General features: G+C 37.5%; 1 protein-coding gene across 1 annotated transcript; it reads left to right on the forward strand.

Annotated features, from left to right (window-relative positions):
* The first annotated feature begins 18,459 nt into the window (after positions 1 to 18,459).
* LOC137004397 (uncharacterized) lies at positions 18,460 to 27,119 on the forward strand. The gene is made up of 2 exons (XM_067364675.1): positions 18,460 to 18,881; positions 25,688 to 27,119. Exon 2 carries the CDS (start codon positions 25,707 to 25,709, stop codon positions 27,117 to 27,119), a length of 1,413 nt encoding a protein of 470 aa, XP_067220776.1. The 5' UTR covers positions 18,460 to 18,881; positions 25,688 to 25,706.
* Positions 27,120 to 27,542: the final 423 nt, after the last annotated feature.

The raw sequence follows: 27,542 nt of genomic DNA on the forward strand, positions 1-27,542 counted from the left end.
CTATTTGTGTTTTGTTGATTAACATTCATGACACAGAAAGCAGCAGGAAAATTAGGCTGCTGTCACTTTAAGAACGAAACTGTGGATCAACTGTGTTTATGAGGATACTCGCAGAGATGTGCATTTTGGCAATTGTTTTGCATGTACGAGTCCATTCAGGCACAAATAGATGCTGAAGAGAAAGGAAATCTGTGTTCATGTGTATCTGCGTGGCTCTGTGTGTGCGCACAGAAAACAGCCACACGTTCAGAATTGAGCACTCTTTCACGCCTTCTTGTGCTCTAATGGTTTTAAATCGCTTGTAGGTTTACACTGACAAGACATGCAATGGTAAAACACATGCAAATGGTAAACTTTCATTGTATGATGCTCAAACTTTGCAATTAATCCAAGTAGGGCTGTCAAATGATTAATCGCGATTAATCTTTTGACAGCCCTAAATCCAAGAATCACGTGCATTTTGAAGAATGGTGTCTGGTCCGTAAGGATTAATTATCCCTATACTAGACATTGCACATCCTGCGATATGACTATCACGGATGTGCACATCATGATATCAATGCTAAAACGATATATTGTGCAGCTCTAGCTTGGATAACCAATTCCGGCTATGCGAGGATGGCCCAGGTTGAGGACGCACAAGCGAGCTATCTCATACTCTGTGCAACTTCCACATGGAAGACTCCAGCCTTGCCATCAAGACTGGGCCAAATGACATGGAGGCTTGTGGACCTCAAAGAGGCATCTTTGGCTTAAAGGGTTAGTTCACCCAATAATGAAAATTCTGTCATTAATTACACATCCACATGTCGTTTCGAATCAGTGGTTCGGAGCGTGTACCAAACTGCCAAAGTCACATGATTTCAGTAAACAAGGTTTCGAAATTTTTCGAAATTTCAATGGTTCACGTGACTTTGGCAGTTTGGTACATGCTCCGAACCACTGAATCGAAACAAAAGATTCGAAAAGCTTCGTAAAGTGTTTTGAAATCACTAGATATTGTTGAATAAAGTCATTATCTTGTTTTTTTGGCACACAAAAATATTCTCGTCGCTTCATAACATTAAGGTTGAACCACTGTAGTCACATAAACTGTTTTAAAATATGTCTTTAGTAGCTTTCTGGGCACTGAAAGTGTAAATTATCTTGCTGTCAATAGAGGCCTCACTGAGCCATTGGATTTTATCAAAAATATCTTAATTTGTGTTCTGAAGATGAATGAAGTTCTTACAGGTGTGGAACAACATGTAATTAATGACTGAATTTTAATTTTTGGGTGAACTAACCCTTAAACTCTAGGGACTCAAGGAAAAAGTGTGAGCTTTTCTTCTTAATGCCCCAGTGTCGCCTGCAGGACTTTTTGGTACCTCTGCCGAGACAGTGGTCCAGAAGTTCAAGGAGGCGAGGGTTAAGTCAGTGGTGTTTAAATAGTACATCCCTTTTTTGCAACATGTACATAATATTCACTAGTTTGAGTCGGTAATATTTTAAAATGTTTTTGAAAAAAGTCTCTTATGCTCACCAAGACTGCATTTATTTGATCAAACATACAGTAAAAATAGTAATATTGTAAAATTTTATTACAACTTAAAATAACTGTTTTCTATTTTAGTATATTTAAAATGTAATCTATTCCTGTGATGTAAAGCTGAATTTTCAGCATCATTACTCAAGTCTTCAGGGTCACATGATCCTACAGAAATCAGACTAATATGATGATTCGATGCTCAAGAAACATTAATTATTATCAATGTTGAAAACTGTTTAACTGCTTAATATGTTTGTGGAAACCGTGATTAAAAAAATGTTTAGCATTCATTGATGGAACGTCAAAAAAACAGCATTTGTTTTAAAAAAAAGAAACCTTTTATATCAAAATGTAAAAGTGTTTACTGTCAATTTTGATAAATTTAATGCGTCATTGCTTAATAAATATAATTTCTTTAAAAAAAAAAAAAAAATATATATATATATATATATTATTATTATATTATATATTATATATAACCATTAATACATTTGGTGCCGTATTATCATATTGCTTGACTGTGTATTTATTATTTATTATGAAACCATGTAATTTAAGAACAATTAATATATCACATAACAAAATCACATAAATATTATATATCACATAAAAAAAATGGTCAAACTAAATTTTCAATTTAAAATCTTTTATCACTTAACAACTTTGTTTTTAATCATGCATCAAAGAAGGTGAAAGTCATCTTGCATAACACAGATGGAAGCTGATTAATGGCCATTAAAGGGATAGTTCACCCAAAAATGAAAATTATCCCATAATTTATTCACCCTCAAGCCATCCTAAGTGTATATGACTATCTTCTTTCAGATTAACACAATAAGAGTTATATTAAAAATATATTCTGCCTTTTCCAAGCTTTATGATGGGAGTAACAAGTACCTGTGATTTTGAAAACCCCCAAAAAAGCACATCCATCCATCATACAAGTAATCCAATAAGCCTCCAGGGGGTTAATAAAGGCCTTTGGAAGTGAAGCAATGCATTTTTTAAATAAAAATACCCATATTTATAACTTTATAGACTATAATCACTAGCTTCTGATAATGTCCATCCTCACATTCACAAGAGAGTTCAGGCGTCTGATGTAGGATGTAGGAATAGGATGTCAGGGGTTACTTTTCCACCATAACTTGAATTGCAATTTGCTAGTTATTTTAGATTATAAAGATTTAAATATTTTAAATCTTATTAAAAAAAACATAGCTTTGCTTCAGAAGACCTTTATTAACCCTCTGGAGCCATATGGATTACTTTTAACTACTTATAATTTACGTAACTAACCCTTTACGACGAATGGGCATGCTAACAGATTGCTTTCTCCAAGTCTAAAAAACTTCTTTGGTCACGCCCAGTTTCTAAAAAACTGCTCTGCATAAATACCAGTGCAATGACAAATCACATAGAAAAATATCTTTCCCAATACCCCAAGCTCTCTTTCTATCAAGCTAATGAGCAGTGGCTACACAAAACAATTCACCAGAATGACAACAAACCTAGTTTGTGTATAAAAGTCGTATTAGAGATGTCTGAGACTGATGAATTGTAGTTGTGGACGAGATTAAAACACCCTTACGAAGATAGATTAATCACAAATGTTTCACCTCAGCAAAATAGGTGAATATTAAAGTGTAGACTGGGATAAGTTCATGAAATTGCATCTGAAAGCCTTTAACAACCCTTTGCTGTGTTTACGTGAGCATGCCAACAGAACACACCGCATTACCATAATTGGTCATTATTATTTTCATCTGTCGCTGTCTGCGCTCATGACACTGGAGGCCAATGTATCGCACAGCCTCATTTTACTGTCGAACAGCTTATAGGCTTTCAATTATTGATTTATGACTGACTATGACAAAGTCTTTGTAGTGACAATTTAAAATACATAAATAAATAAATAAACAGTTTATTAAAACCTTCCCAGGACATCTGCAGCACACAACATGTTACTTTTTCTCATCCGCATCAAACAGTTGGCAATTCTGTGATCCGTGTGATCGTCTGAAACAGTCAAGCAAGATGTTTACTTATTCACCTCCTCATGTCATGCGCATCTTACAGCTGTTTTTCCTCTAAGGCTCCGCCTCTTTTATAAAGAGAAATTGAATTATGCTGAAATAGAGAGCTTCTTCGATTTGGAAGGTACTGAGATCAATGATCTCAAAGAAACAAAACCATACAGCCTCACAGGAAACATTATAACCCCCTTCAAATGTTCTAAACTGCTACTTTTCAAGCATCCTCTTACACGCACATACAGACACACCCATATACACGCTGTCAAACCTCCATATGGGAATAATACACAGCTCCTGCTCCTTCACAATACCATATGACTGCCAAGCGGGGCCAATAAACATTTCATTGACCTCGGCCCATTATAAACATCTGCATGAAGCTGGACACTGATTGAAGTATAAGAGAAACTGTGGGTTGAATAATGAGACATATAGAATAAACACACATGTTTAGAAGAAAGAGAGAGCTGAAAGACAGAGTGATTTATATTTGCGAAAAAAGAAAAAAAACAATTGGAAATAGCATCATCGTGAAGAATATTTCTTGTCTCATTTATATTAAAATAATTAGACGAGAGAAATACTCACCAGAGTTCGCCATCTTGGCCTTTTTGCCCATTTTGTTCTGCATGTTTGACCTGCATTTCTCTTTCTTTTTCTGGATGTTCCCTGTCCTGTTCATCTGTTTGTTCTTCATCTCAGATTTAAACTAAAACAACAGTTGCTGCTCAGACATAAAGACGGATTGGCAGCATTGCTGAATTTTTTTTTTTTTTTTTTTTTTGGAGAGGGGAGGGAGGAAAGTCATTTGCCAAGTTTCAATTGCACATACATAATCCTCTGTGAGGCTTCATGGGAAAAGAGAGAGAGTGAGCTAGAGAAGCTTATGACCCTTGGTTCTGCATCCCTTTTTACAATACCTAACAATTTCCCCTGAAGTCGTGAGCTCAAACCTGTTTTAATGAATGTCTTTACATTTAAACACAGGCAACAACATGCCAGAACTGCACCTATAAAAATTAAGCTCTGCTAATCCCCTATTTTTGTTTTTTTGTTTTTTTGAAGGTAACAGGTTGTATCTGAATACATCATTTTCAGGCACACCACTGGTGGGAGGTCACAGGTTCAATGACATTCAACAAGCAAATCACCACGAGTTCAGAAGAAGTCAAGAAACTAGTAACATTTTGAAGGTCTTTGCAATGATGTAGTAACACGAAGCAGCAAATATTCTTTCTAACAATGAAACGCACAATTTCTTGAGATCTTAAGCCATGTTGTGAGATCAACCACTGTCGCAATGCATCCCTCCCCCGAAAGAGCATGTGATGGTTTGTCTTATCCGCCAATCCAGGCTGATTTATGAACCTGAACAGGATTGGCCAACTAAATATAAAAGCTTTGGCTGTCAGTCAGTAGATGACATTAAAAGGATAGTTCACTTGTAATATCCCAAAATATCTTCTTTTGTGTTACAACATACAAAGTACTAGAGGTTTGGAACCACATCAGTGTAAATGAGGACATAAATTTCACTTTGTGGTCAACCATCCTTTTAAAACATGCCATTTCATGCTTGAGATTAGAACTGATCCTAGAGATGGACCAGTATAGATGGACTAGACTCCTAAAAAAGAAGGTCAACTACTGGTTGTAGCTCTGAGTTTCCATTAATATTTAGTGCAAAACCTAACTGGGATAATTCAATAATCTGTACATTTAGCTTAACTTGCATCATTATTTGAGAGTGCAGATGGAGTATGTAAGGGATAATATGCGATCAGAAAATGATCGCAAAATTATAAACCCAATAGGCTGATCACGGCCCTGACACGGAGCATATATCCCCCTTTATTATACTCAAATAAATAAATAAATAATTTGTACAAATCAGTCAACCTAGCAACAAGGCAAACATTGCACCAATTTTACAGCAATATAAACACTAAAGTTGTCTCAGCTCTTACAACTGATTAGACACAAGATGTACGAAACAAGAAAGATCAAGTTCACAGTCAAAGACATGAAAGTCTGATATGCTATTTTTCCATGGTGACCGCGGAATTCCACAACTGACCAAGCATTCCAAAGAGCTGTGTAAAAATAAAATGAATGTCAATGAGTGTTAAGCAAACACCTTCTGTGAAGGTCTAGTTTTGGGGGTGCAAAGACTTTCTTCGGTTTACTTTGAAAATGAAGATTGCAACTCAGTGCTATAATTTACAGAGAACAGCATCAAACCTTAAATCACAAAACTAAAAATAAAATAAGTCTTAACTTGCTGGTTGCTTGCACATCCTGACCTGAGGCAAGGACTATGAGCATTAGACATTATTCATTTCCTCCACTTACTGACACTTGACGCACATTACCTGAGATCATTTCTCAACCAAGCAACCAAACAAATGCCTAAAGCTTTGCCAAGCTAAGCTGCTGGACTTCAGCCATAACAAACAGAACAGGTTCGATTTACACTGGCAAGCTCTTTATGACAGAACAGGATACTCAGGAATGGAATGGATGAAACGATTAGCCAGAGGCAAAACTACAGCTTACCAAAAAAACAAACAACAACAAAACATCTGGGTCAGCCTCCTTTTAAATTACACAGTATTGAAAGGAAATATTCTGGGGGTGTTAACCAGAGTGCCAGAATATGTTTTGGAGATGGAGAGACAGGGCTACCACTTTCACTCCTTCAGTCAGTAGACCTTAAGTTGTGGTTAAAAGCCAAATCCCTTGAAGAGAGAAAGGCTTGGAGGAATCCTTATAGATAACTAGCCAACAATCACAATAAGCATTAAGAAGTGAGAAAGAGATTAGTGAGAGCTAAACCTTGACCAAACATAGTTTAAGATGGTTTCAGATGACAAGTGTCTAAAACCCTTATTCGAATCGTCAAAACAAACCAGACTAAGATACCTACTATAAACACATAGTGTTTCAGCATGTAAACTATAGAGAAGAATGCCTTTCTTGTGGTTTGGCTGCCCTTATTTGCAGGAGCGTCAGTGATGGTGTGGAAGATAGCAATTTCAAACAAAAAAGACAGCTATTAGGTTATGCAACAAGTATACCATGAACAACCACATTTCTGTCACATTGCAGATAACACTTTCCAATTACTGCCTTAAGCTAAACAGGTGAACTACTGAAGAATGAGAACATGATGGCCTTATCTTGACTGCCAGAATCACCATTGATTTTAAGGATACCCATCTCAGAAATATCAATGAATTCCTAATACAAGGGAACGTGTTCAGATGTCTAAATGTGTGGTCAGTGTGTATGAGGATTATTTTCTGAGGTTGATTGTTTGGTGTGGGCTTTGCAAAGGGATAGAGATATAATCCCGTAACTCCCTGCCTCAGTGAGAAAATGAAAGCATCACAGTGAGGGACTGGACACCACAGTTGTCTTCCAACCTATGCAAACTATACTTAACCGTGTATAATCTCATTAACCTATAGCAAATACATTTCGGATTTATATTTAAGAAAATTTGCATTCAGTGTATATATTTGATCAGTTGCATCATACATTCCCTGGGATTCAAACCTATGACCTATATGTGTTGCTACTGTGCTCGACTGTTTGAGCTAAATTAATTCTTTTTGTTACATTAGATAAGATTATACATTTCAGCTATCCACTGCTATAAATGATTATCTCAATCAGTATTTTCAGCTTGCTTTGAAGTATCTACAGATGCACCTTACGTTGCATTCAAGGTAATAATTCCGTTCATGCATTTCTGGGAATCAAACCTATGACTTTGGTGTTGTAAATACTAAAGTCATACTCTTTGAGCAACATACTAAACAGCCTTAAAACAATATCAGTTCAACTGATAAGCAAAAGGTGAAGTACAGTTCATTTATTATTTTTAGCATTTTTAAAGCATAATACTTGCTGAGTTTTGTTAAATTTTTCTAACGGGATAATAAAAATAAACTTAATTCAATTTATTCTTAAGCATGATTATCTTATTTTAAGGATGTTTCGATATTTTACCTGGATAAAAAGATAAAAATGTTAATAATATTTTTTTATTTCAGTTTACGAATCGAATACTAAACTCCACTAACATATACACTTTTTCAAGACAACATGCACATTATTTTCAAGCCATCCAATCTAATCACATTTCAGTACTTTCTCTTCTTTTGACTGTGCTTAACTTTGAAAGGGTGGTCAAGCATATCTAAACATGCAGGTAGCTGTGTGTAAGTCCATCTGGGGGCTTATTCCATTGCATGTGCAGACGTGTATGGGGTCATCTTCGCTTAACCACACACACACTTACACACACCCTCCCCCTTACCCCTCTATCTCTGACTATAATCTGAGTGTATTAATCTGTTGTTTGAACTCCTTAAGCACAGACTGTCTATCACATCTGCTCGACTCACCCTGCTAAAGCTTTGCTATTTATAAATCTCCAATTCCCCCTCTCTCTGTCTTTCTCTGTTTCTCTCCCACAAGTATTTCCCGAACCGAGCCCCGCAGGAACCCTCATTTTACCTTCCTAAATCCCTGTCAATCTGTCCTTAAGCTCCATGTCTGCAGAATCAACTCTTTCGTTATTGCATTGCTGAAGCCACCCAGCTCTCTAATCATCTCTCACCGATACATGTCCCAATCTAGAGATCTATGCAGATCCTGAGAAGTGCCTCTAATGAAGCGTTCCTCATTCATAAACTGCACTCTAAAACCCATCCATCATCTCTCTTACGCTTCACACTACCACTACCCTTGAAGCATGTCCAACTAGGGCTATTTGTTAACTGATATGTGCTGTTAGGTTTGCAGCAATGACAAGGATACTGACTAAAAGCAATTTAAAGGCAAAAGAAGTGACCATGCACACTCCAACAATCATGGACAAACAATGATACAGTTATGTGCAAGAACTCATGTACTCACTATACAGTGTTTGAGCATTTCATAATATAACAAGCACAATTAATTGAAGTAGTGTGAACACATACAGTTCTATGACATATTGAGAGGGACAAGGACAAGTTTAAACAGAAACAAGAACAGTGATGTGCAGTTGTTCATAGTCTTACCTGTGCTGTTGTGCCGTCTCCCATCCAAAACGATTGAGGCATTAGGAAAGAGACATGTGGAAAGAATGGCAAAGGGTGAGAAAGAGAGAGATGGAGTGAGAGAGACAGAGAGAGAGAGACTAAGCAAAGTCTTTGCGTCATCTGAGAAAATTCTCAGATTAATAAAAACGCTTTGATTGCTTGAGCATGGCTTGCTCGCTCAGTCTCGCTCTCTTTTCCTAATTTATCTCTAACATATTCACACTCTCCCAATCAAATATATTTTATTAATCCTTCAATATCCTGCTAATTTGTCAGCTGTTTCTGCTTTCACCAACTAATAAATAATCATTTTATTTCATTTACAAAGGGCCAGCTGACAGACAGATTTATTTTATGGGCATATTCAGCATTTATGGGCATATGTAATGAAGAAAGAGCAAGGGAGATCCTATTGGAATCATGATGATCTAGGAAAGATTTCATCTGTTCTAGATTAAATCTGTGTCCCACTTCTACCCACTGGATGGCGATGTGGCTCTGTTTCCCCATATATATATGATGCAAAGAGGCGGGGCTCAGTACAGTATTTGCATATCAGGAATCACATGCTTCATATCTTAGTCACAGGAGAAAGATTGAGTAACTGTCATCTCCACTCAGCTGAAATCTTTACATGTATGGCTGCTGAGAACCTCATAAAAATATGTGGTGATTGATGCATCTTTCAGATTCATAACAATGGCATGATAAAACTAAACACAGACTCATTAGATTTCCTGGATGTAACGGTTTAAACATGTCCAGGTTCACTACTGAGACATGAAAGTGCTCTGATAAATCATTACTGACTGACTACCTACTCTGCCCTCAAGGCTTTAATCAGTAGCAAACCAACTCCTTTAGGCTCCAGCCACTCACCTCGAATTCTTTAATGTGGAAAGAATAGAACACATGGGCACTCGGTTTGCCAAACTGTATAAAAACAAACATTGCTGCAGGTTTTTCCCATTTGACGTTATCTGCATTGAATCAAGTAACATACAGTACTGACTAAAAAACATCACTCACTATAATTACTCACTATGATCCTTTTTTTTTTTTTAAACAGAGAACCCAATGACTTTTCATGACACATATTATTAGATCTTCTCTGTCCCAGCTGAATGCGAGGAAAAGGAATACTGAAGATGTTAAATGACCCATTACGGTGTCACCTGGTTTTGTGTGTCCAAAGAGGAAGATAATGTAATAATACCAAGGTGATAGTGTTTCTCTGTCTCAGTAATACATCTCTTTTAAACACCTGGCTTTTAAAGGAATACTTCACCCAAAATGAAAATATTATCATCATTTATTCACCATTATACTATTGCATATGACTTTCTTTTAATAATACAAGAAACTTTGTAGAATTAATTTTAATTTTTTTTTTGTCCAATGAAAGTAAAAGGGGTCCAAAACAACACTAGATCCCACTGACTTTCACTGGATAAAATTAAAAAACAAACAAAAAACATGGGTTCACTTGTGTCCCACAGAAAAAGTTATACAGCTTTGGAATGACATGAAGGTGCAGAAGTAAAGCAATGACCACTGAAAATAGAACCAAATTGAAATGAGAGGAGAATCTCTGTCCACAAATGCATAAACATACAACACAAACATACGTTTGCGTATGCATTCAATAGCACACCCTGTCCCACAGGACTGACAGATGGAGGGGCAGAGGAGAGCTGCAGAACTGGGGCGGCCTCTCTGTCCATTCCCCCCCCCCCTCTCTCACTGTCTTTTGTGCAGCGGATGGGCTGTAAGTCTATCTCTTGCTAATTGCCATAGTGGTTCAAACACAAAGTCTGCCGCTGAAACAGTACCCAACAGGGTGTTGTATAGTGAGTAAAATTTACAATGTGTTACATTTCTCCTTCAGCATACATCAGGGAGGAGGAAGGGCTCATGTCTACTGCATCAGTCAGAATTTAAATGTTCAAACTTTAAAGGCACACAAGTTTCTAATCACAAAATATTCATATTTTTCACTGAAATGTCTGTTTTTTTTTGTTTTTTTTTTCATAATTATTTAGCTCTAAATGGTTAGGTTACAATTAAAAACACAGTTCTTTGTGATGCATTCATCACAAAGAAAACTGCAACAGCTGTGTTTCCCCAGTCAAATATGGTTCAATCTGCCTCTGCTGAGAAAAAGTAGTCAAGTAACTTAAAAAGTTGCAGTATATGATACAACTTCTAAAGGAGTCCCAGGAGCTGTAATGAATGGTTTGTAATGCACAGGAGAAAGATAATGGCGTGAATACTATTAAGACTCTGCACAGGTACAATGAGATAAAACGTGTTATACTTCCTGCGAAATGTGAGCCAGTTGTTATCCATCAAAGAAACCTCAGAGAAACAGACTATCACCATTGAATCCTGCTAAATTCATGCAAAATCTAAACCAACCAACAAACCACTTTTGCAAATGGAACATTGTAATTAAATAAAGCTTTTTGTCCCATTTTTTCACAATAATTAGACTGACGCACAATAATTTGGAACAGATTCTGTGACCACAAGAGTGCAGCTGAAATGAAGCTTGGTAAAAAAAATAAAAAAATAAATCACCACCCAACCATTCTTAATCCGTTGTGTTTGACATTTAAATTCACTTTCTTCTCCCCGTCTCCAGATGCAGTTTAATTGTGGGAACTTACATTAAAACCCTGTTCCTCTTCATTCCGTTTCAACAAACCGTCATGCTTTTCATCAATTACTTTATTAGGAAAACAAGATGTGGCTCACTACTTGGTGGCATGGGCCAATTTAATTTAAGCAACAGACAACGCATAATTGTTTGGTCTTGTAAAACATGTCAACGCTATTCTGCCTAAATAACTATCATCTGTGTAATTATCAAACAGCACACGTCATTTCTTTTATGCAAACCTCAATGACCGCACACGTCGATATAGTCAGAAACTGTCCACTCGTATATATAAATGAATGGGAGAAATAATATGCTCAATATGACTAGTCATATAGCTTCAGCTATTGTCTGAAGTTTCTGTAGCTTAAGCAGAAAGCATGGTACTAGTAACACAGGTTCATTTCCCAGGGAATGCATGAAATTATAAATTGCATACCTCAAATGTAATCTGAAATTTGATAAGTGTCGATCATTTATATGTACGCCCCCAATATTTGCATATGCCAGCTCATGTTCAAGGCATTAGACAAGGGCAGAACGTCTGGATGTGCACAGCTGAATAATTAGACTAGATAAGCAAGCAAGAACATCAGCGAAAAATGGCAGATGTAGCAATAATAACTGACATTATCCATGATATCATGATATTTTTAGTGATATTTGTGAATGGTATACTTTCTAAATGTTTCATTAGCATGTTGCTAATGTACTGTTAAATGTGGTTAAAGCTACCATCGTTTATTACTGTATTCACGGAGCCATCGCTATTTTCATTTTTAAACACTTGCAGTCTGTATAATTCATAAACAACTTCATTCTTTATAAATCTCTCCAACAGTGTGTAATGTTAGCTTTAGCCATGGAGCACTATCAAACTCATTCAGTAAACATCCAAATAAATACTTTACTCACATGATCCGAAGCATGCATGCAGCATGAATGACGAACATCTTGTAAAGATCCATTTGAGGGTTATATTAGCTGTGTGAACTTTGTTTATGCACCGTTTTATAGTCGCGAGCTCGGGAGCGGGGAGCACAAAGATTTAAAGGTGCTGCAGCCCTGAATCAGCGCATATTTAATGATGCCCCAAAATAGGCAGTTAAAAAAATTAATTTAAAAAAATCTATGGGGTATTTTGAGCTGAAACTTCACAGACACATTCAGGGGACACCTTAGACTTATATTACATCTTGTGAAAAAACATTCTAGGGCCACTTTAAATTTGTTTTCTTTTTTTATTTGAACTTAAAGGGATAGTTCCCTTTAAAAAAATGAATCCATACGACTCTAGGGGGTTAATAAAGGCCTTCTGAAGCGAATCGATGCGTTTTTGTAAGACAAATATCCTTATTTAAAACTTTATAAAGTAAAATAATTAGCTTCTGGCGTGACAGCCATACGCATTTAACATGCTTCCAAAAAACATTAACTTTCGTGACGTAGTACACAATGCCATGATGCTCTACAATACGCCATGTTGTACTACGCAACGCATGTATAACGCATTGTGTACTAATTTGTAAAGTTACTTTAATATAATTTAACAAGTAAATTTAATCAGGTCTACCTGTACAACAATAAAGCTCAATTTCAACTAGACAAGAATTAACTCCTTATACAGCTCCTAATTTCAGATACGGTTCTTGGTTAGATTCTCAACAACTTGAAAGACCTTTACAACAACAGATGGTGTTTGTATGAATTTTGAAAGTGCATTCAACAGTTCAGTGAAATGTGAAATGTTTTTTAAGGCAGACATCGTCTTTTATGAAAATATTCTGTAATAAAGAACGAAATGCAAACCCCTAGAAGTGTTGCAAAACTCACAAATGGCTTCTTATTGGATTTTTTAATAAATGTAGCAGAAACGTCTTATGTTATGTTCTATGTTCATGTAGTTTTAATTAATTCTAAATTAATTTCTAACTAGAACACCACAGAAAAGTCTTGCAGTGTGGTTTCATGTTTCTATGGCCCTTTAAACTGTTACAAATTATTGCACACACATATTGATTCAGTTTTACTTTGAAGAATAGTTTTTGCCCATTCAGTGGTGGCCATTGGGGTCAAAACCACATTGGACCCTCATGACTTTCATTGTACAGACAAAAAAACAAAAACAAAAAAAAAACATCCCCAACCCCCCATCATGATGACAGAATTTTCATTTTTCTGTGAACTTTGTGCGCAATGGCCCGCCTCAAAGACAATCACAGTCTACGCTTATCTTCTCAAGGACACTACTTGTGAAATGAAGATAAACTCTAGTAAAACCTAAAGCCCTTAAGACAACATAAGAGCCAACTGGATGCCTGTGGCTACAGCGGTCCACCACACCATGCTCAACCAAGACCCATTAAGACTGGTAGCCCCAATTCCATACACAAATCCACAGTGGAATATTTCATGCAAGTTGCTTGTTGAATTTATTTCTGTTAATGGCATTCCCTATTAGTGTTATGAGGACTGTAAAGTGAGGCTGAGTGTGCAATTATAAAAAGGGGTAATCATAACGGTTTACAGCAAACACACACAGCATGGAGCCACACTTTTACGTGCTTTATAAAGGCTGACAAGTTTTCCCTTTTCACTATCATTCCTTTTAAAGTTCAACCTTTTCTTCTACCTCCCTCCATTCCATATGAAGCTGTTTCTCATTAGGGCTTAAACAGAGAGTTAGGCTCTCTGTTCCCATAATTAAGGCATTCCTAAAATCAATCTCTCCTCTTAAATCCCTTGGTCTAACCCATCTCTTTCCCAGTAGCAAGGCATTCCACTGATCGGATACTAGCATCTCAAGGTGTGCAAGACTGTGGATTATGTACTTTAGCCTGTGTGTTTTGTTAAGAGCTGTGTTTGTGTGTGCTCCTGTGTTCTTGACCTCCCCTCTTTGACCCTTTTGTCTTACTACGAAATCCAATTTCAGGCCTCAGTAACCCTCTCTGATCCCAAATACTGAAGAAACTACATCAGTCGCACTTTTAAGCTGGTCACTGACGAACACGCCCATAATGCTGCGGGACCTGACACATTAATCAAAGGCGCTGTCCCCCTCATCCCCCTCATGACCCTCGACTTCTGACCTCTAGCCTGTCTGCCACGGTGGGTGCTATTGAGGGCGGATCCATGAGATGGGGGCTAATTAGGTCAGATTGCGGCGAGCCGTGCATTACAGATGAAATTGGAAACACATGCTGCAGCCCACAGCGTGAGAGAGAGAGAACACCGGGAGAGAGGTAATAGTGGTGCTGGAGGTGAGGAAAATGGAGGTAATGTAAGGTGGAGTGGAGAGGTTTTGATGTGGGGGTATATAGAAAGGAAAAATGGATTTAATGAATGAATGACACCTCTTTTGAGGCCATAAGTCTAACCTCAGGCTCAGAGGAGCGTCTGTGGACAGCATACTGGTCTCCTTGACAGCTCCGCTATTTTCAATAATTGCTATAATGGCTATGTAACAGATTGTAATTGCTTTGATATTTGAGGTTTGAGGTGGGATATCCATTGCCATGGAAATAAAACTGACACACCGGGAACACAAAGAAAACAAAATGTTCCACAAGTATAATAATTACTTAAAAGCTTTTTCAGATATAAAATTATATTAATATTTATTACCTTTGATCATTGTATTTCTTAACATTTTAGACATTATTTGTTTTAATAATACTAAAATAACAGTAATATCAGACGTTTGATGTAAATGGGTCATTGACGAATAAGGTTTTTAAAAGTGTAAAAAAAAAAAAACATAATGGAGATATAATTGATTTTGCAGTTTTATTAAGTGTGAATGATGAGATTATGTGGTTTTTATAATCAATTAACACTGCTTTTGTAAATTTTTACAAGATGGACAAAATTTGTCACCAAAAGTGTTTCGGTTTAACTATAATTTCGATTTTACCGAATGACGACATTTTCGAACAATGCTAACAGGCTGATATCTAGCTAGTTAGCAAAAGGACGATTAAACATTTTATATTTAGTAACAGTTTTTAAAATATTACAACATTTTCCATGTTTTATAGCGGTTGTAGTGTATGAGCAAGTGAAAACATGAAATTTTTAGTTAAAAGGGAGCTAGTTACTTTGCTTTGTGACCATGTGGTCCTTTCCAGGGCTGCGTTCAGCCCCGACAAAACGTTGCAAAACATTTTTTTTTTAACCGGAAACGGTGGCGTGTTGAACACCCCGTTCTGATGACGCAAGTGTTGACACTATGGCAGCTGAGAAGGCCATTCTTTGTGTTCTTTTTGAAGAATTTTCGGAGCCTGATGAAATTGGTATAAATACATGTTTAATACTGCAAAATACGCTCGATATTAGTCACTGCCCTTGCTGTCCAGAATAAAAGAGAACATCCCAATCGAGTGAAGGGATTTATGGAAACTTCTAATTATTGTGATACAACATTTGCCTCGCATTTCAGGATGAAAAGACAAACATTTCAGGTCAAGGATAATCCACTTCTTTATCTATATATTCTTTATCACTGTGTTATGAAATATATTAATTTTATTGTGAGTATTATGCTTATCATTATTGCTGGTCACTATTGTTGTGCTATGGTATTGTAATATTTACCATTATATAATCAGAGGAGTATAGAAAAGTTTATTAAAGTGTCACTTCACAATACAATAGCAAAATATATAAGTATAGTATTTTTATGTTACATTAATACCCAGTGTGCGAGCTGTCTCTTTAATACCGGGTGGTTTATATACATCTTGCCGCTGATTGGGCTGACATTTCTGACACACCCACCAAACAAGAGAAAACGCATCTCAAACCTGTTGCATGTCGTTCAACCCGGAAACCGTTTCAAAACGTTGCGCACCGGTTTGAGCTTGAACGTGCCCCAGGTGTCTGAATGATGTCACATCCTGTCACATGATACTGATCGCAAGACTTGATCCAAAATGGTCCCTTTATATCGGTTACTCCGAATGACATCAATGAAATTCATTTTAAGATATTTTAATCACAATGAAATGGCTGTATTGGCCTTTGGACGGTTAACCGAATAACCTTTTGACACTTCAAAATCTTTAAAATACCTTTATAAGTAGCCAACTATAAGTAAAACATTTTGGATTCAATAAAAGAGATCTTGTTGTACTACCTTACATACTTTGGATGTCATATCTCTTATTATTGAGGCCTTTGGACAAAAAAATATGACCCGTCGTGTCATTGACCCATATTATATTTATATATATATAATTTATTTATTTATTTTTTTTATAAAATTGAGCATGTTAAGGCATCCGATGGGCTCTTATGTCGTCTTAGGCCATGCGTTCCCTTAAAAGGAAAGTTCAAAATTCTGCCTTTATTTATATTTATATATATATATATATATATATATATATATATATATATATATATATATATATATATATATATATATATATATATATATATATATATATATATATATATATATATATATATATATATATATATATATAACATTATTGTTTTAATTGTATTTTATGTAGACATACTTAAAACTAATAAAATTACTAAAAATTTAGCTAAAATTAAAACAGAAAATATAAAATTCTAAATAATAAAATAATATAAATTATCCTAAAAACTGTAATAGTATCTCAATGATACTAAAATAACACTGATATAATTATAATAAGCAGCATGTATTTATTGAAAGCCTTTTCCAAAGCTCAAGGTTATATATCGTGCGAAGGATAGTCTCTTATCTGTGGCAGGTTTTGGCATCTGAAAGATGTGCAATTTCGTCAGCGGCTCTCGTCTGTGACTCAGTGTCAGTGGCGTGCGGTGTGGTCCTTGTGTGATGAGTAGCCCTGGGTAGGTGTTTGGGGTGTAGAATAGTAAAAGGTCTTTCACAAAAACAAGTAATGCTGGTTCACACTACACTACTATGGCCTTTTGCCTAATTGAGATGCAGGAATACCTTCAACTACAAAGTGTTGGGAGATTTCGGTGCATGAGTGTCTTTACCCATTTGAGTGCAAGTGTGTGAAAGAACCTTTGTCCCTGCGTTTGAGTTTGTCCCTTCGTTTCCTTTCTACCTTTGTTCGCATGTCATCTCGCTCAATACCTCATTGACTCCTCTCTCTCTCAACCATTCTTGCGGCTCTCTCTTATTCTCACTCCTTCAATCTCACCAATACGCCCTGGGGAAGAAATATCTAAGTGCATACGAAACAAGTTCAGACAAAACCAGAGACACAGAATAATGTTAAGGAGGTAAAGACTGGGAGTGAATGACACGAAAAGCCAAGAGGGAGGAACAGCGTCAGGACAGGACAGAAGCAAAGATATGAGGGGGGCCGGACCGCATTTTAGACCTCACTGAGCTTTGTATTTGTGTGTGTGTTTGTGTGTGTTAAATATGAAGTTCCACACCGGTTCCCCGTGAAAACCTCTTTTCTGAACCCCTCTCTTTCTCTTATTCTCTCCCCCATCTCTCTCATCCCCTAACTCTTTCATGGACAGTCTCACAGGGGCAGGGTTGTAACAGAACACTTCTCTCCTTTGTATCCTTTCTTTTCCTTATCCTTTCATCTTTTTAAACTTTCTGGGGAAATGGGTTTTGGTGAGATGGAAATTTCTACTAGGTGAAAGGAGGAAAGAGGAGGGGAAAACGAGAGATGGAGAACGAGAGAAGGTAATACACATCTCCTGCTATAAAAACTAAGGGCTGGCTGGCAGTAGATGCTGTAAAAAAAAAATCTCCAAAGGAAATTGCTTTAACAAATTGCCCCCTAATTCAAGAGCTGGTCCCAAAATCCGTTCAGACACCCATAAACTGACATGAAATAAGTGAAAATCTGCTTTCTTCTACTTTTCCAACTAAACTAAAAGGTCATAAGGTGTAGCCTATGATGCACTTGGTTGTGGTGATTAGCTTGGACTTGCACTAAATGAATTGGCAATTAACCAGTATAGGCTACATTCACTGCATTTAAGCAATTTTCCACTCTCTTTTTTTAGTGTTTTTCATTGTGAGAACTCTCTACACCCACCGCCAGCAGATGGTCCTCGTCCCTTTTTTCCTCCACCATAATGTCTTCTTTCACTCTGTCCATTCCTCTTCTTCTAAACCAGCCCTCTTTCACTCCCACTGGCTGTTGTCCCCTCACCGCCTTTCATGAAGATACCTTACCGCACGACTTCAGCTCTCAGACTTCTCGCCGCGGGAATTTTTGCGATCTTAACTTATGCTTCAGATTGAATGCCTCTCATTTATAGCTCAAAGTCGGCGCTTTGGTGTCTGACTGCTGGAAAAGTAGAGCTCACGCTCATACACGCAGTGCATTATTGCTCTGGTTGTTCACCGTTTGCATGACAATCCTCCTAAACTCGCGCGTCAAGACTGAAGTGAGACTGAAAGGCGCGCTTTAAACCGAAAACTGTGGAAATATACAACTCAACGTGGACTTTGGAGATGATATAGGACACGTCTGCCGTTTCAACTATGTGAATCGAGAGTTATTCTGGAAATTTCGTTTTTGCGTGAGATTGACGGACTGTAGAATCAATGTGGTGGCTCGAAACTCACCTAAACGGTAGGTGCTACGTGTTTTTAATTAGAAATGTCGCTTAATTCAGTTGTCACGCCAACTATTCGTACACTAACGATAATGATAAAATCTACTGTGGTGTAGAGACAGATGCAGTTCATTTGGGTTCACTTTCACAGCTAATTTAACGTGAAGCAGGTGTTGATGGGACTCGTTGATGACAGGTTGGCAAGCGTCGAAATTAGCGAACGTGAACGAATCGTTCTTTTGAATCGAATCTTTATCATAAATCTAATGGACCGGTTCGCAAAATGATTTGTTCACAAAGCGGTACGAGTAGATCGAGTCATTCAGTGAACCGAGTCTATTTTGATCTTTTCTGTAAAAAAACAAAAAAAGTCAACACACATAGTTTCGAAAAATTAGCTGATTTTGATAGCTTAACACGTCCTTTCCATTCAAATTGGATGTGGATGTAGCCTAATTAATTGGATGTCATCCAAATTGGATGTAAATTAATTCCAGTATTAATTGATTAGACTAACATTAAAATTATATTTAAGTAGGCTAACTTCGTTTTAATGAGCTGAGTCATTGCTGGGACGCATAAAATCACAATAAACAGTCATATTAAAAATAATACTTGCAGCTAGCGAATCGACAAAACTGAAACTAATACTGTTCCGTCACTCGCTTGCAGTAAAACTGTACCGTTCACTGTCAATTTAGGTGACCAGGCGTTTACTTTCCGCGGTCAGCAATTAATGTTCACCTTGGTTTACCTGTCTGTGCCTGTGAAGTCAATGCTGTTTGAAATACACAGGTGTGTTTTTGTGTGTTTGTGCATGGCTGTTTCGTAGTTCAGAATAGATTAAAAATCCCATGTCGTATTATGTTTTAGCAAAAAACAACCAAATGTAGAGACTACTATTGTAGTTTGTCCGTATTGGTGTGTTTACACAGTAAAGGTGTTTTGGGTGGGTGCAGGCAGCCATTAAAAGAATAATAAACACATGCATGCACATCCTGTCAGTCACCTGCCCAGAAAGCCTAACAGAAGCTCACATCTTTTGTTTACAACATCATGAATGTTTACCAAAAAAAATAATGTTTTTTTTCACCCCTGTAACACATCATGCGTGAGGGGGAAAGGTTATTGTGACAAAACAATTGAGAATAAACCTACAGGTTTCCTAGTAGGGATCTGAAGCAGACCAAAATTATTTCGGAAAAATGCGGATGGAGAACATCAGAAAGTGTGAGAGTAGTGGAATGTGTCTCGCATTGTGTGGTAGATGTGTTTAAGCTACTGATTTCTCAACAGCAGCACAGTGCCTGTGATCAGAAACATCTGTACAGTGTGCAGATATTTTTTTTTTTTTTTTTGTTAAATAAAATATTTAAAGGCCAATGATTTTATGAGAAGGAGGAGGGCTGGTAATGTTTGTCTTGGAGTAATTACCCCTGTCTGCCAAGAAAATGTTTATGTTTTGTTTGTCTTAGAGGAAATTTATCCAGCATCCTTTTAGGGAAGATGGTGTTTTCTCTCTCTCTCTCTCTCTCTCTCTCTGTTTGTTTATTTATTTATTTATTTTTATTTTTTTACTAATATTAAATGGGTGAAATCATTTTTGTTATTTTCTCAAAAATAACATTTATAATTCATAATTTAGTTTTAGATGGCCACTGGACTTCCACTGTTTTTCAACTGTGTGTAAACTTTCCATATCGATATATAATATATAGTTGGAACTGCCCCATCCTTCATTGAAAGCCTTATTGCAAAGTCTGCATGCATCTTCATAAAATGTTGAAATGTTCCACACTAATTTCAGAGATGCAACTATACAAATGCACTCTTTTTCTAACATCTGTTTTTTTTTTTTCATACAAACTCATTTATTTAAAAAATATAAAGTTTTTGTCATGTAATGACCCCTTTAACATGATTTTAAACCTGTGTCCTTTATCTTTTTCTTTCTTTCGAATTCGCCCCCTCTCTTGTTCGCTGCGTTGGATGCTTATGGCCGAGTGTATAGGGTGAGTGGGACGATGGGAAAATTCCAAAATCGTCAGACATGTCAAGTCTGAACAGGGGGCTTGTAGAATGTCTATCATGAGTCCTGCTTTTGTTCGGATTGGAGAGGATAAATAATAAAGGCCATACATCTGCAGTAATTGATTTGACAGGCTTGATGTTGTGACACCATGAAGTGATAGCGGCTGATTTCCAGTTAAAAATCTTAGAAGGAGGTTATTTACAAATTGGGCTTGAAGTTTTCAGTGGTGTAAAGCTGAGAATAGAACGAGGTGGGAGAGCCTAAAGTGTTTGTCTAAGGTGGCTTTTGTCTAGAAGATCGCAGATTATGCTTGTCATGGGGGTGGGAGTAGTGTGTTCAGATCAAAGATATGTGTGGATGTGTGTGCACAGGTTCTTGTGAGGTAGAGAGTGTATAAGATCGGGTTAAGCATGCGGGTTCATTATGTTCAGGAGCTTGACATTTTTTATGTAAGGCTGGAGGCTCATTTTTGAGCTGCTCTTAAGGTGAGGAGAGAAAGCGCAGGGCCACTCTGGATGGCAAAGTTCGTGAAGCATGTCATTGCTGCAAATGGAGCGCACTGATGAAGTAGCTCGGCATGTTGGCCAGCGTCTACAGATATGCCTCCTGCACGTGTGTGTGCCTGCCTACTGCTTGTGTTCCCGTTCCAAAGCAAACATGTGGATTAACTGACAAGTCTTCCTCTCAAGTCACCCACGTACACATGCACTACACCCTTTTTGCTTTGGAGCACAGACAGACACACATACACGTTCTTTAACCACAAAAATTATTTTATTTTCACTTGTAAATTCTGTAATAAGTCATTTTTGGGACAGCGTCAAAACACTTTTTTCAATGACTTGAATGTGCGTCTACTACACTGTAAAAAATATTGTTGGTTTCACTTAAAAAAGTAACTTACTAAAATTTGCCCTAAAATTTTGAGTCCATTGAAATAAAAAATTTGAGTTAATACAATGGAGATTGGTTTAATCAACAGAAAATCAAAATATTATGTTATCTGAACCACATTAATTATCTAAGTTGATTTGACAAAAGAAAAAAAGTAACAAATCATGAAAATGTTTTTTACAGTGTTTGTTGAGCATATTTTTAATTTATTCATTAAAAATCACTGTGTTTTTGGGGGGTGGGGGGGTGGGGGGCATAAAGTCAAATTAGTTTTGGCCTAATCATATATTGTGTTTTTTTAAAAATATAAGATAATTTCAACATTTTTTATGTCAATGCAAGGTTAGTTTCAGTTAGTTGTGAAAAATGTCATGTGACATGACTTCTAAAAACATAAAAATATTTGAAATAATAATTCATGATCACATATTGAAAGTGTCAGGAAAATATTTTATTACTTGGTTACACCACATGATATTTTGACATGAGTTGAAAAGTTGAAAATGGCATAAAAGTTTTCAAAACCATGTGAAACCAACATGAATTCACAGAGTACATTTCTAAGAACTTTACTTGTGTTTTCATTGGACTCATTTTATGTTCATATTATCTGAACATAGTCTAAATATTGTATAACATCAATATCTATATGTAATTTATCTAAACAATATCTAAACAATATCTAAATGTAAATTCTTTCTTATATGCACTCAAATATGTGACTTCAGCTCTGCTGTCAACAACCTGCTGGCATTTTACTGACACTGTCTCAAAAATGAAAAGAATGCTGAGAAAGTATCAAGTATCAAGGCATGTCAGGTGCATAAAATATGTTTCTGTCATCATTTGAAGTTGTGAAAGAACTAGACTATCAATCTGTCCGATTTAAGCTAGTAAATTTGCATTTAAAAGATGACAGTGTCTCATTTGTACATAGCACACCTGTTCTTAGGTTCAACGTAAACAGGAAACACTTATACAGTACATGTAACGCTCCATGTCCCAGCATGCATATGTATGGACCTGGTGGCATTCTTTCCCTGCATGTGTGTCCATAGGCTCAGTTGTGCGTTGTGTGCAAGCATGTTTGTTTAGCTTGAGTGTTATTAGAAAACAGTGTCCGGGGTGGGGTGCTGTTATTATGAGTGTCATAAGTAGTGATTTTGCACTTCACACACAACCTTCCTGTCCACCCACCAACGCTCTCCAATGAGCCTAATGGTTATCTCTCCTCAAATGAATAGTCACTTGACTCTGTGTAACTGGTCTTACTCATGCACCCCCGGCCCCCTCCTTCATTCTAGTGTGTCTCGCCTGGGGAAACCCAGGAGGAGTTTTCACTGTTGAAGGCACATCACTGACATTCTGAGCATTCTTCTTTTCTTTAACTCTCTTTCTCTCTATATGCCTCTCCCTCACTCATCTCTCAGCACAACAACTGCAGGATTGGTGAGTGTTTTACATCTGGCCTTAATATTGGACAGTTTGACTGCATCCCTCACTGTATCATCAACAAGACGACACATTCTAGGTCTGTGTGGTCACATTTTTCTTGCTCAAAAGCACATTTGTATAAATCTTTAGAAGACATTTTTTGAGTTTTTGCTGCTGTTAAGAGCAGCACAGCTGAGACTGTGTACAAGCTTTATGTAATTTGCACACATTTTTGTATAAATTTGGTGTAAAATTGTTTCCATATACAGTACTGTTAGAAAGTTTGGGGTCGGTAAGATATATAATGTTATAATGTTACAAAAGATTTTTGTTTCAAATAAATACTTTTAAATAATTTCTATTCATCAAAAAATCCTGATATCAAAGTTTCCACAAAAATACTAAGCTGTTTTCAACATTGATAATAATAATAATAAATGTTTCTTGAGCAGCAAATCATCATATTAGACTGAAGGATCATGTGACACTGAAGACTGGAGTAATGATGCTGAAAATAGCTTTGACATCACAGGAACAAATTACATTTTAAAATATTTTACAATAGAAATCATTTATTTTAAATTGTAATAATATTTCACAATATTATTGTTCTTTTTGATTTCTTAGATCAATTAAGAAATCTTACCGACCTCAAACATTTAAACAGTATTCTATGTATTTTGGTTGTACAATGTAACAAAAAAAAAAAAGTGACGAGACACATTTGATCATTTTTGATGTGGTGGTTTTGCTTCCACCTGGTGGTTGACAGTACAAGTGTTTGCCTTTTGAGTGCTGAAAGTAAAAGGAAGAGAGTTTATCATTCATCAGTGTAGTTTTACTCTAACCCCCACTAAATAAACACATAAATCACCACCACAGGGCCAGTAACCACCCAGGAGCTTGCCTTAGGTAGAAGACTGCTGAACTTTGGCATTCATGTCAATAAATAACCCAAATCTCTGTGGTATTCCTGCTGTTGCTGAGAGTTGTGTTACAGAAGTGTGAATATGGGAGCATCGTATGGAAAAAAGATAAAGGAAAATACATACACACAAAAACGTACCAAAAAAGATAATAAAAGACGATAAAATCAAAGCATTTCTTTGAAGCCGAAGCAGTGTTATCTTCTGTTATTCTTTAAGTGGAATGTACTCTTTGACTCATGCAGTAAAGTGGCATCTTTTTGTTTCAGTCATACTCACAAGCTGTGAAATTTACAACCTTTTCCACACATACCAGAGTTGTTTGTGGTCTCATGTGAAACAAGGCCAGAACTAGACCAACGCTGTTAGTGGCTTTATTTCAAACTGAGCTTTGCCAGACATTGACTAGCTGGTGACTTCATGTCTGTGTCGACCAACTGGAGCAGGCGTTGGTAAAGCATGTTTGCGGCTCCATTCCCCCTATACACGAAAAGAGCAGGCAGTTGTGTATCTTTTTCCACTGACTTATGCCAAAGCAGTAAAGCTATAATTTTACAGTTTTAGGCCTATTTTACCTTTTTATTTGTTATGAGCTGGCATTGAGCCAATCTTTTGAAAGACCGGTTCCACCTTTGATATACAGTATTTACAGTATTTACTTTATATCATAATGGTGACTTGTTTCTATAGGGTTAGTTCACCCAAAAATGAAATTACTGTCATTTATTACTCACCCTCATGTCGTTCCCAAACCCATAAGACCTTTGTTCATCTTTGGAACACAAGTTAAGATATTTTTAATGAAACCCAAGAGGTTTCTGTTCCCGAAGAGAAAGCAACATAATTACCACGTTCAATATCCAGAAAAGTAGTAAAGACTCCTACACTGTTTATGTTGTAAACACAGTGCAGAGCTTCCGGGTTCTACATCAGAAAGCCGACTCATTATTGGCCATCTCCTGCCTCAGCATCACACGCATGCATCGTGCTGCTCAGGTGAACAGCATCAGCCAATAATGAGTCTGCGTTCTGATGTAGAACCTGGAAGTCCGCATTGTCTATACAATGTAAACAGCATTTTGTTTTTGCGCACACAAAGTATTCTCGTCACTTCATACCACTGTAGTCACGTGGACTAGTTTACCGATGTCTTTACTACTTTTTTGGGCCTCGAAAGTGGTAATTATGTTGCAGTCTATCAGAGGTCAGAAAGCTCTTGGATTTCATCAAAAATATCTTAATTTGTGTTCCAAAAATGAACGTCTTACAGGTGTGGAAGGACATGAAGGTGAGTAATTACTGACATAATTTTCATTTTTGGGTGAACTAACTCTTTAAGATCTGCCTTCATCCAAACAACAACTGATGGATAAAACCAAGTCTCCACGCTACATTTTTTTTTTTTTTTTCTCGATAATCCATCATACTCAGATATAACAATACAGTTACAGTCATCTATCTGTTTTATTTTTACTCCACTGTTTTTCCTCTTTGAGATGTGCTTTCTAATTCTTGATCTCTTTTTATCAATTCATAGTTGACACGTCTTGGGAGTGATGCACTGGCTTCCCCTGGTTGCCATGGTGATCGCCTCGGCCCTGCCTTTCCCTCAAAGTCCTGTTCCCAGGCTTGTTGCCGCGACGAAAGAGCCTGGCAGAAACGACAGCAACACCAGCAGCGTCTCGACAGCTGAGATCAGCATGCCAACCAACTCATCAGTAGACAATGACTCCCATGATGCTGTTTCTCACAGCAACTACAGCACACATGACGGAGCTCCTCCAAGAACAGTCGACAAGCAGAGCACATTTACGCAAGACAAGGAAAATATATCCAAGGGTAGACCAAACCCAGAGAACCTTTTAAAAGAACACATTTTTTTCAATAACACAAAACAGGACTACACAGGTGGAGGTAGGACTAGCGGAGCAGATGCCTCCAGGTCGCACAATCATAGGGAATACACATCACAAAAAAGTCTGGCCGAAAAAGCCAGTTCCCCAAGCAACAACATTCTCAAGGACTATCAGCTTGAACGTAGCCAGTTTCATGAAGAAAGCAGTATTGAGGCAGGTCATCTTAAAGATGAAAGAAACACAATAAGTAAACTGAAAGATGGGCCTCTTGAAGGTCCAAAGGTTGCTCTGGAGAGCTCTCCAGTGCAGGAAACTCTGGATGAAGCTCAAACGGATGGGAGCCCCATTGGAAAAGAGTTGGCACAGCCAAATGGAGGGTTTGGAACAGAACCGGGCTTTGGGATCGACAATGTACGCCTACGAGAAGAAGATCAGCTGCTTTTGCTGGACGCTCATCCCCGGGTACTCTTCTCACCAGCTCTTTCCCCACCCAAACACCCACCTCTGCTCCTAATGCTCGAGTTGGGTTTGCTGGCCGATGATTTTGAGGATGAGGAAAGCCACACGGTGGATGTTACCACACCCGTTCACAGAGGCGAAAAATCGGCATACAGGAACTTACTATTGGGTCTCTCTGATTCTGACGGCCATGTTTCAAGCGTCCGCCGCAAGCGTCAGGTCGGCCACACCACACAAGGTCGTGAGCGCTCTGTATGTGAGGCCGAAAGCGGGTGGGTGACCGACAAGAAGACCGCGGTGGACCACCGGAGCAAAACCGTCACTATTCTGCAAGAGATCCAGACCCAGACTGGGCCGCTGAAGCAGTACTTCTTTGAAACGAAGTGCCGTAAGCCACTTCGGCAAGGGAACACTGAAGGGCAGGGGGTGGAGGGGGCGGGATGCTTGGGGGTGGATAAGAAACATTGGATGAGCAGGTGCGAAACCAAACAGTCGTACGTACGTGCGCTCACCTCTGACGACAACATGAGGATAGGCTGGAGGTGGATCCGTATTGACTCCTCCTGCGTTTGTGTTCTGCTCAATAGAGGAACGTACAACAGTGAGAGGAAGTATGAGAGGGCAAGAGAGCGAGAGGGCAGAAGGTACAGATAGTTGAACAAAGGACTGACACAGAGTTGAAAGATCATGTTAATAAAAGGGACTGTTCTGGTCCACTGTGTGGGGGATATTTCTTTTCCAGATGTTTCTGCATCTCACTCGACAAAACCTTATCGCTGTACCCCACTGTCTCGATGAGGGGTAGTTATGAAAATGAAAACATATCTGCCCTCATGTTGCTCCAAAACCATATGATGTATTTTTGTTCATGGAACACAAAAGGATACAGTGGCCCCAAAAAGTTTTTGGACACTTTAAGTCACGCTTTAAAAATGTCTGAAATTAATTGCATTAGATATGGAATATCAAAGCAAGTGGCATTTGTAAACAAATGATGGTAGAGCTTTTCTCAGAACTAACTTTACTTTTCTGAGGCACTTTTTCCGAGAAGGTGCTCGTGCAGAGCAAATGGGTGGA

This window comes from Chanodichthys erythropterus, chromosome 3, assembly GCF_024489055.1.
Source record: "Chanodichthys erythropterus isolate Z2021 chromosome 3, ASM2448905v1, whole genome shotgun sequence".
Taxonomy (NCBI): domain Eukaryota; kingdom Metazoa; phylum Chordata; class Actinopteri; order Cypriniformes; family Xenocyprididae; genus Chanodichthys; species Chanodichthys erythropterus.

Bases quoted from the DNA above. Each gene is read 5' to 3' on its own strand.
- LOC137004397 (XM_067364675.1), top strand. From the start codon at position 25,707: ATGCACTGGCTTCCCCTGGTTGCCATGGTGATCGCCTCGGCCCTGCCT.